The sequence below is a fragment of the Lipotes vexillifer genome, unplaced genomic scaffold, assembly GCF_000442215.2.
Source record: "Lipotes vexillifer unplaced genomic scaffold, Lipotes_vexillifer_v1.1 scaffold835, whole genome shotgun sequence".
Taxonomy (NCBI): Eukaryota; Metazoa; Chordata; class Mammalia; order Artiodactyla; family Lipotidae; genus Lipotes; species Lipotes vexillifer.
In genome coordinates this window covers 2,189,996-2,200,968 of record NW_006774135.1, presented here as the reverse complement: position 1 = coordinate 2,200,968, position 10,973 = coordinate 2,189,996, and the positions used below count along the sequence as shown (strand labels likewise).

Below are 10,973 nucleotides of genomic sequence, written 5' to 3'. Positions count from 1 at the left end.
GGGCGCCGGGGCCCTGCTGCTGCGGAGATGGGACGGCGACCCTCGACCGGCTTGGGAGCGAGGGCAAGGGCGCGCGGGAGCCGGGGTTGGGGGCAGAGATGCAGACTCCGCGTCCCGAAGCCTTCCTTTCCCCGAGACATCGCATCTTCCGGGTCTCGCTCCTCCTCCCCCACTGGCGCGGGACCTCTGCGCGCCGGGCGCTGGGAATCCAAGGGGAAGGGGAAGGGCCGCGCATCGTAGGGACGCCGCCACCCAGGTCTGCGGAGTGTCCGCACTGGCTGTGACCTGCTAGGGACAGGGGTGAAGGTCGCGACCCCAGGATCCGGGGTTAAGTGGAGCCGCTTGCTTCTGGGTGGTACTAGCCGGGCTCCTTCGCCCCGGAGGGCGCGCCACCTACACCGCTCACCCAGCGGAGGTCACGGCCTCGCCTCGGCCCCGGCCCGCATTACGGATCCGCAGGGACCCTCTGGACGCGACTCTCTCGGTCCCAGCCTGCTTTCTTCCTGGGCGGAGGATGTGACCACGGCCCCCAGGGAATAATAATTCTGTACGCAAACACTCTCGGGTCGCCGCCGCCCCCCACCCCGCCCCCGGCCCCCGGGGCCGGATTCCGTTTCGCGTTGTGCAGGTACGCACGGGTGTCCACGGCGACACGTGGGTCGTGCACTGGGGATTGCTTTCTACGCGCAGAGACCGCCTCAGGCGAAGACTTCCCTCGGGCCCAGACACCTGTGGCTCCATGGTCCGCGTCCCCCGCAGGTCAGACGGGCTCTTCAGGGCTCTCACCCAGTCCTAGGGCCTTGGCTGGAGAACCCGACGCGCTGGCGAATTTTGAAGGCTCTAGGCGTCGGGCACGTGCTGTACGCTGCCTTCTGGTGCTCAAGGGACCCGTTATCTCCCTCCGACCGAGGCTCCCAGGCCAGGGGAACCCTCGCGGCAATGTTGCCGTGGAACTGTGCGCAGCCCCGGACTGGTGCACAGCGTCCGCACCTCACCTGGCCCGTCTGGCTGACTGCCACACACCTTTATGGCTCACCTACTGTTTGCAAGGTGCGGGGTAAGCGGGGGGGCCCAAAGACGAATCACACAGGGTTTGATCTGGACAGGGAAAAAAAAACAAAAGGCCCGCACCGCCGAGCAGGACGCCTGCGCGCATCCCCTACCCGTTCGTTCTGGGAAGTCGGTGGGCTTCCGCAGGGCGAAGACGCTGGCCCGGCTCGCGGAGGTGCGAGGAGGACCCGGGCCGGGTCTCAGTTCTCAGAACGCAGGGGCGGGGGTGGGTGTCAGGGTCCGTGCCATCTTGGGGCGGCAGAGGCGCCGGCAGGGCCTGGCGGGGGTGTGGGGGGAGGCTGCTGTTGGGTGAAGAGGGCCCGGAGTCCCTAGTGGGCGAGGGGACAAGGCCCTCACGGGGCAGACAACAAGGTCGGCAGAGCCAGCGCCGACGCGCAGCTGCTCGCTCCCGTCCGTGCGGAGGGCGGGTTAGGCGGGGCCCCGGGTCCGGGCCCGGGTGTCCTCCTCGCGGGTCCGAGCGCAGGTGCGCGCGTGACATGGACAAGCGGGTGCGCGCGATCCACGAGCTCTCCGTGCGGAGCAAGCGTCAAATTCGTTACCTCCTGGATCAGAGCAGCTCCTGAGCGTGAAGTGAGGGCCTTGCTGCAGGCATAGTTGCCGGATTTAGCCAAAAGACAAACAAGGAAAAACGAATATTTATTCATACACCATGTATAACATATAATATACGTATTATGCGCTATATTATATATTCTATACACAAGCGCATGTTTGTGTTTGAATACATTTACATGTAAATATGTCTTTACATTAAATATAAATATATGAATATAAATACACAGACACACAGGACGCCAGTTAAATTTGAATTTCAGATAAGGGGGTAGTTTTTTAGCATAAATACGTGCCACGTAGTATTTGGGAACATATTTATCCTAGAAAATGATTCGTTGTTTATGTGAAATTCAGTTTAAGTGTACTTTCTGCATTTTATCTGGCAACCCTAGCTGAAGGGGACCTCCCCATACCCGAGCACCGGCGGAAATCCCGGGTGGGACGAAACGCCGCGTCTCCTTTAAGGCGAGGCGGCGCGCGGGGTGCCGGGTGGCGAACTACAAGCCCCACAATGCACGCGTCCGCCTGGAGCCCAGACTGGCTGCGGCGCTCGTCCTCCGTCACTTCCGCCCGCGGAGGGGCGGTTGTGGCGGGCTGGGTGGGCTGGGTTTCGCGGTCTTGGGGTCTAGCGGCCGCCATGAACTTCTCCGAGGTGTTCAAGCTCTCCAGCCTGCTCTGCAAGTTCTCCCCGGACGGCAAGTACCTGGTGAGCGGCCGCGGGACCTGGGCCGAGGGTGGGCCCTCCGCGGGGAGGTGCCTGTCCTCACCGGGAGGCGGGGACCCAGGGAGCGGAGAGCGGGGCGGCAGCTGGGCCCGGATGGAGGGAGCTCGAGGGTCTGCAGGTGTGGGCCCCGGGCAGGTGCTGCAGACAGGTGACCCTGGGAAGGGGACCTGGGAAGATGCTGCGGCCTGGGAACCCAGGAAGCCGCCTGCTGCCAGCACCTGGGTTTCCATCTGTTAAAGGCAGGTAAAAGCAATGCTGCCTTCACAGATTTGAGGACACAGAAGATATCGGATCGTTGTTGTTAGTTTGTCACAAAAGGCAGGTATATAGTCCTGTTGGCTGTAACCTGGTGCAGTGGTGCAGCTGCTTGTTGTCGCCTTTCCCAGCCCTCTTCACCCGTCTCTACTACATGCCAGATGAGTGATTTAGATAACAGCATTCTATGCGCAGATAAAGAGAGTTGTCCGCACTCCTGAGATTTGAGCTGCTGATTCCATGGGTGGCAGAATGCTTCTGACATCACTGAGCTGTCTTGTACGTGAAAGTTAAGTTTTGAAATACACCAGCGTGACCCGTGTATATCCTCAGAATCTTAGGGTGAGGGCATGTGGTGGGTGAGGGATAATTGGCGTTGGAATTATAAAAAGTGTACTTAGTTTCACTAATTAGTAACTGATGCTTCCTGATTCTTTTTTCAGTTCAAGTTTTGTTAACATTTCTTTCATCCTTATCTAGTTCTTTGAGGATGGATGTACACGTTTGCCTTCTTTGTGGAGGTTTTATTCTAAATCACATAATATGGCATTCAGCTCCAAAATACAAAATGTCTTTAGCTTAAATGGCACCCCAGAAACCTTGGTATATTCAAAATACTCCCGCATACATTAGGGGTTCCCCCCCCTTTGGTCATTTATGAAAATTCTAGTGAATTATAAAGAGAGAGATTATATTTCCTCATTTAATTTTGGTACTTTTTTGGTTTTTACACCAAAATAATCAGATATTTCAGATTTAAATATCGTGAGCACTAGGCAGTAATGTTACTGGAACCATGTTCTTCAAAGCTCTATCCTAGGTGCTGGAAAAAGTAGGGCCATGTTGCCATTTTTAATATCTTTTTTTTTTTTTTTTTTTTTTTTTTTTTTTTTTTTTTTTTTTCTTGCGTTATGCGGGCCTCTCACTGTCGTGGCCTCTCCCATTTGCGGAGCACAGGCTCCGGACGCGCAGGCTCAGTGGCCATGGCTCACGGGCCCAGCCGCTCCGCGGCATGTGGGATCTTCCCGAAACGGGGCACGAACCCGCGTCTCCTGCATCGGCAGGCGGACTCTCAAGCACTGCGCCACCAGGGAAGCCCGATTTTTAATATCTTGCAACAGATTTGATATGGTTTTTCCAAGTGTTGCTACGAACATTCCGTTTTGTAAGTTTATTGTAACTGATCACAGCTTTCAAAGCTACAATATGAAAAAAATAGGCACGGGACACATAGTATTTTTAATCTGCAATCCCTCCCCTACTCTCCTTTTCCCATGCAGAACTCATGTGGCTTTTTTTTTTTTTTTGGCTGTGTTGGGTCTTCGTTGCTGCGTGCGGGCTTTTCTCTAGTTGCAGCGAGCGGGGGCTACTCTTCGTTGCGGTGCGCGGGCTCTAGGAGCGCGGGCTTCAGTAGTTGTGGCACACGGGCTTCAGTAGTTGTGGCTCGCGGTCTCTAGAGCGCAGGCTCAGTAGTTGTGGCGCACGGGCTTCGTTGCTCCGCGGCATGTGGGATCTTCCCGGACCAGGGCTCGAACCCGTGTTCCCTGCATTGGCAGGCGGATTCTTAACCACTGCGCCACCAGGGAAGTCCCTCTTGTGGCTTTTTTTTTTTTTTTTTGCGGTACACGGGCCTCTCACTGTCGTGACCTCTCCCGTTGCGGAGCACAGGCTCCGGACGCGCAGGCTCAGCGGCCATGGCTCACGGGCCCAGCCGCTCCGCTGCACGTGGGACCCTCCGGGACCTGGGCACGAACCCGCATCCTCTGCATCGGCAGGCGGACTCCCAACCACTGTGTCACCAGGGAAGCCCTTGTGGCTTTTTTTTAATGGGAGTTTATAAAACAAAAATCCAATTATCCAGTTTGACCTTGATAAATAGAAAAATGAAGCAATTAACGTTGAAAAGTCGGTTCTTGATTTTTTTTTTTTTAAATTTTTTCTTCAGTTCTTGATTTTTGAACTGTGAGGTCCTCTTCTATTAGCAGGTACGTTTACTCAATCGTAGAAATTATTTGCTTGGATTTGGATATTATTAACAAATATGGACATAAAGCAACTGGGTCTTTAAGAAAACGGTATGAACACTTAAACTTTTCAGAGTCAGGATTAGGAATAAGTTAACGTGGGTGTATAAGAATCCCCCAGCCCTTCCTCCTGTGAGTCCCACACGACTGCCACGCTCAGCACTTCTGACACAGCTGGTCACCAACCGTGTGGGGTTTTTTCCCCACACCAAGCAGTTGTGCACCACGCCAGCTGGGTGTCCTACAGTTTGACTCAGTTCCGACGCTGTCTACCTGGAGAGAGCGCCAGGTCCCACAGGTTGGGGGCTCGGTCCCACAAGACTGCTTCCTCCCCCTTAGGACGCCAGTTGCAGGTCCAGGTTGTCACCTGTGCGTCTGACCAACTGGCTGTAGGTCAGAGGCTCCATGATGTCCTCTTTGGGTTCCATTGATTTGCTAGAGTGACTCACAGCACTCAGAGAAACACGTTTACCAGTTTATTAAAGGATATGGTGAAGGACACAGATGAGCAGCCAGATGAAGAGATACACAGGGTGAGGTCCGGGGGCCCCTGAGTGCAGGAGCGTCTGTCCCTGTGAATCTGGGTTGCATCACCCTCCGTGTCTGGTTGTGCTCACCCCCCTGGAAGCTCTGAACCCCGTATTATTGGGATTTTATGGGGCCTTCATCACATGGGCCTGAGCCATCGTTAACTCCATTTTTAGCCCTTTTCGCAGAAGAGAACAGGGGGGTGGGGGTGGGGTGGGGCTGAAATTCCAAGCTTCTAATCTTGGCTTGGTCTTCCGGGTGACAGCCCCATCCAGGAGCCCACCCAGAGTTGCCGCTCTAGAACAAAAGATGCTCCTGTCACCCAGGAAATTGCGCGGGTTTCATTCAGGAGCCCTGTGTCAGGACCTGAGGGCAGACACCAATATGTCTTTAATGTTCTCTCATCACAGGTAAATGAGCATTTATGAAGCGTCCTTACACCTGCAGAATTCAAACCTGTATATTGACTTTCTGTTGCTTAGGCTCCAAGTCAGACATTGAACAGAAGGGAACTGCGTTTCTGGGGTCGTTCTCCCCAGCAGCCCTGAACCTCCCTGCTCACTGCTTACAGATTGTCCGCAGGTGATGAAAGCAGAGAGGATTTGGTTGTTTACAGATGAGCCTCTCCCCAGTGCTGTTTCCTGCTTCAGGGTTAGTCATACAGTGAAGAAAGTAGAAAATGACTCCAGTAGAGAGTTTGAAAATAATACTTTCTCCGGGGATTTAACAGTTTGGGCACCTGGTTTGTACATTTCAGTTTTTATCTTCCATTAACTCCTCTTTGTTGAGAACAGGCTGTCCACGGGATGAGCACGGGGCCATCTAGGCAGAAAGCGTGTGCAGGGAGAGAAGGAGGCAGCCGCTGGCTGGAGGGTCGCCGCTGCGCCGAGAGCACCCTCCTCCAGAGCCCGCACCGCCCGCCTCTCTCCTCCCTCCCCAGGCTTCCTGCGTCCAGTACCGGTTAGTGGTCCGGGATGCCAACACCCTCCAGATCCGCCAGCTGTACACGTGCCTGGACCAGATCCAGCACATCGAGTGGTCGGCCGACTCGCTCTTCATCCTGTGTGCCCTCTACAAGCGGGGGCTGGTGCAGGTTTGCGGGCCGAGGCTCGGACGCCCCCCGTCCCGGAGCGTAGTCCCCGCGAAGGGCCTTGTCCTGTGCCCTGCCGGTCTGGAAGAAGAGGCAGCACAGCTCAAAGGCCGTTAATAGTTCGCTCATAGTTTAAGTACTTTTAAGATAAGAAGACACTTAAGTGTCCTTGATCCGTAACCAAGTTAATTCAGTAACAGGCAGTGTTCAGAGGGCAGCCCAGCAACTCGCTCGTCCTGTGTGGGAGCGCTGAGATGTGTCTTGTTGTAGACCCCAAACCTAACTAAGTGAGGTCTCAGGGACAGCAGAGGGGTGCACCCTTCGAAGCACGAGAACACACTGTCACTGAGAAGTGTGCCTTACCTCTGTGGTGCAACCCAGGCCTAGCCCTTCGTGCTGGAAGATTCCGAGGGCTCGCCTGTGTTTGCCTCCGCACAGCTCTTGGCCGGTTGTCTTCAAGCCTACGTAGCGCACTGACTCGTCTCTCTCTTGTGACTGTAGGTGTGGTCTTTGGAGCAGCCAGAGTGGCACTGCAAAATAGACGAGGGTTCGGCAGGGCTGGTGGCTTCCTGCTGGAGCCCCGATGGGCGCCACATCCTCAACACGACGGAATTCCACGTGAGTGAGATGCCCCGAATGCCCCTCCTCCTGAAATGCTTGGGAGTGTTAGAGTGGGTGGTTTGGGGGGAAGGGTATACGTCGTAAGTGGTCAGAGCATCATAAGCCCATGAGTGTTGTTATATAATCTTTTTGCCGAGTTTTAATGAAAAGAAAAGGTTTTTTTTAAAGAACAGCTTAAATTATATTTTTAAGGATTTAAACAGGTTCTTTGATTCAACAATTGAAAATGAACTTCAGTATGAACAAATTTACATCCTTCCGTCAAGACATCTGATCTGTGTGTTTCTAACCTCTTCATTCATTTCCTTTTCAAGCCTTGGGCTTACTTGGGACATGGGGCCCTGGGCAGTAGCTCTGAGTGCGAAGAACATTTGAAATCTGACAGTAAATCAGAGATAGCTCGGGTGGTGTGAACTCAGCTCGTCAGTGTGTCACATTAGGGGATCAGGGAAGGCTGGGGTGGAGTGAACACATCTCGTCATTATATTGAATTTGATGTTTGCCAGTTTAGGCCATTGGGCAGGGAGACAGCAAGTGAAGGGGTCCTGGTTTCTCCACGTTACACACGTTGACATTTTACAGGGCTGTTGGAGAGAACTTGAGCTGTTCATATAGCCTCATCTAAAAGGCTTCATGCTTATAATTCTTCGGGCCCAAATCCAGCCCCCAGACAGGCACCTGTCAGTGCGAAAGAGAAACCGTGCTCTTTGGACAAGGTTCACTGACAGGCAGCTTGCGCGCTGCCGTGAGGCCTGAGAATAGAGCGCTCAGGACTGCAGGGTGTCTGTGGGCCCCACCTCAAACCGCGGGGCCCCTCGCTCTGCATTTTGCATTAAGCATGTCCTTACTTACTTTGAGGTCTTATGTGTGTGTGTGCAGGCACCATACACTATGGTGTGCATTTGTCTAAAGGTTGCTTAAATGAATTCATACTCTGTGTTCTGTTGTGGTTCTTTCTTCCCCCTCGATATCGTTTTTGAGATTCATCCACGTCGAGGGTTTGACTGCTTCTTTCAGTCCTCATAGGGAAAGTCATGCCACGGTTTATGCAGCCACCCTGCTGGTGCTGGGCATTGGAGCTGTTGCGGTCCATGCTGCAGGGAATGGAGTGTGGGTGTCTGCTCCGGCCCGTATCCAGGCGTTCTCTCTCGGACGTTTGGGGAGGGGAGGTCACCTGGTTGTAGGAGATGCGGTTTGATCAGGATGTTAAATGGATGCCAGTCCAGGAGAACTGCAGTGGTGCTACACTGTGGTTTGCATTTTCATTTCTCTAAGTATTGGTGACGTCGAGTTTCCATATCTTATTTTATGCACACCCACGCACACACTTAATTTAAATATGTATTTCAGGTTCACGTGGAATTTATAGTGGTGGTGTCTGGAGTGAATCCATTTTTATCTGTTCCCAACAGGATTTGTTAAGAAGTCCGTCTTTACCACCTGTCTCGAGAACTGAATTTCTTTACACTGACGCGATCGGTTCCGATTTTCCATTCTATGCCATCGTCAGCCCGTTTCCCTCCTGTGTTCCAGGATGTTAACGTGTAACAGGGCTGTGCCCTCCTCGCTGCCTCTGCTCTGCCAGGTTTCCTCATGTGTTTTTGAGGCTCTGTTACTAGAACTGTTACAGGTTTCATGGTGAATTGAGACTTTGATTATTATAAACCGTTCTTCACGTCTCATAGTTTTTTCTGTTCTGCAGTGTGTTTTGTCAGATGTTGGCATCAAATGCCATCCTTCCGTGGTTAGGGGTTTCAGGGTATATCTTTTTCATCCTTTTACTTTCAGCCTTTCCGTATCCTTAAATTTTAGTACGTATGTTGTAAATAGCCTGTAGTTGGCTTAAAAAAATAAACCCCGACCGGAAAACTTTTTCTTCTGTCTCAGTGAAGCCAATTGGAGCTACTTATGAACAGCAACATTCACCCACTTTAAGCGTGTGGACCGTGAGCTGGGACTCGTAGCTGCCGCCCCGGTGGGGATGGAGCGTGCTTACACCACCCAGTGGGCACCTCCCACCCTCCAGTCATCCTGCTGCCCACCTCGGGCCTGCTTCCTGTCGCTCTTGGTTTACAGTTCAGATTCCATGTGAGAGGGGCCCCGTGGCTTGCAGACTTCTGTGTTTGGCTCCCGTCACTCGGCCTCATGCTCTTCTTGAAATTCGTCCGCGTCTGTGGGCATCAGCTCCGGTTTCTCGGAGCTGAGTGGTGTCCCCGTGTGGATTCCCCACCCTGTGTGTGTATCACCCACTGGCCGATGGAGCTGTCGTGAACATCCTCACACGGGCTGTCTGCGGACGCGGGTTTTTCTTTCTCTCAGGTAAACACCTGGAGTGGGGGGCGCCGGGAGGTGTATGTTTACAGCTTAAGAAACCGCAGGCTCTTTTCCGCAGTAGCTGTGCCGTTTAGTCTTCCCCCCAACAGTGCAGGAGTTTGTTCCACAGTCTTACCCACGCTGCTCACCACAGCCTCTTCTGTTAGGCAGTCTGATGTGTGCTGGTGTCTCATTGTGGGTTTTCTTGGTGATTTCCATATGACTAATGATATTAAGCGTCTTTTGTGTGCCCATCATCCTACAACTCTTGTCTGTTCATATCATCTGTCCGTTTCTTTATTAGGCCGTTTGTCCTTTTCTTGAGCTGTAAGGTTCTGGTTACAAGTTCTTTGTCAGATACATGTTTAGTAAATATTCTCTCCTGGTCTCTGGCTTGCTTTTTCATTTTGTTAACGGTTTCTTTTAAAGAGCAGTCTTTCATTTTGATGGGGTCTAATGGGTCAATTTTTTTCTTTTATCATTTGTGCACTTTGTGTCTAAAGAAATCCCTGCCCAACCCAAGATCACAGAGTTTCTTCTGTTTTCTTTTAGAATTTTTATGATGTTAGCTCCTAAGTTTAGATGTGTGATTTGTCTTGAATTTCTGTCCTTTCCCCACTTTGCACCTTTGTCAGAAATCAGCTGCCTGTAGGTATGTGGGTCTGTTTCTGGACTCTGTCTTGTTACATTGATCTCTTAGTCTGTCTTTGTGCCAATACCACATGCTCCGGATCACTACAGCTTAATAGTAGGTCTGGAAACCCAAATCAGTGTGTTTTCCAGTTTTGTCCTTTTTCAAAGTTGTTTTGGCCATTCTGGGTCTTTAGTAACTTCCGTATCAATTTTGGAATAAATTAGTCAATTTCTAAAAAAAAAAAAAAAAAAAAAAATTGTACCAGGATTTTAAAGTTGAGGTTGCATTGAATCGGTAGACCAGTTTGAGGATAATTTGCCATCTTAACAATACTCAGTCTTTGGATCCATGAACATAGGATACTTTTCATTTTTTTAAGTCTTTAAATTTTTTTTCTAAGCAATATTTTCATTGTATAGATCTTGTACATACTTTATAAAATTTATTCCAAAGTTTTAAATTTTGTTGTATCAGCTCTTGACTCTGCTTCAGTCCAGGGGAAGGGCCAAGGGTGTTCACGCAGGTGTACATGTGTAAACCGGGAGGAATTTGACCTCTGAATGCATTCCCACTTCTAACAAGAGAGGGAAGCCACGCACATACATACTGATAAAGAACTCGGTGGGCTGCTGTCCGTTTGCTGTGTTTCTTTTCTTTTCTTTTTTTTTTTTTTTTTTTTTTTTTTTTTGGGTTCCGGCCTCTCACTGTCGTGGCCTCTCCCGTTGCGGAGCACAGGCTGCGGATGCGCAGGCTCAGCGGCCACGGCTCATGGGCCCAGCCGCTCCACGGCATGTGGGATCTTCCCGGACCGAGGCACGAACCCGCGTCCCCTTCATCGGCAGGCGGACTTTCAACCACTGCGCCACCAGGGAAACCCTGCTGTGTTTCTTGAGTTAATTTTCCAAACAATCTCTGAGTTGGAAAAGGTCATTTTAAGTGTTTTTGCCTAAGTATTGGAATTTTCCAGGTCACCGGCAGCAGTGGTCAAGTAATAAAAATGTACTTATTTTTTACGTCAAGACAACTAGGAAGTGTTGTGGAAAAGGAGATGAGCTAAGGAACTCTTTCTCAAAAGTGACTGTTCTCTGGCGAGATTAGCGTTTCAGTTCACCCTTAAATGTGGCAACGCCTGAAAGCACAGCCCAGCCCAGAGGGGGA

The 10,973-nt window shown here is 51.5% G+C and overlaps 1 protein-coding gene across 1 annotated transcript in view; it reads left to right on the top strand.

The window, feature by feature from the left end:
• The first annotated feature begins 2,219 nt into the window (after positions 1-2,219).
• Positions 2,220-10,973, top strand: part of WRAP73 (WD repeat containing, antisense to TP73) — a 16,800-nt gene continuing 8,046 nt past the window's right edge. The window contains exons 1-3 of the mRNA XM_007448953.1: positions 2,220-2,332; positions 6,098-6,250; positions 6,749-6,865. Of these exons, the coding sequence (XP_007449015.1) occupies positions 2,264-2,332; positions 6,098-6,250; positions 6,749-6,865 (339 nt within the window). The 5' untranslated portion in view covers positions 2,220-2,263. The remainder of the gene's footprint in view (positions 2,333-6,097; positions 6,251-6,748; positions 6,866-10,973) is intronic.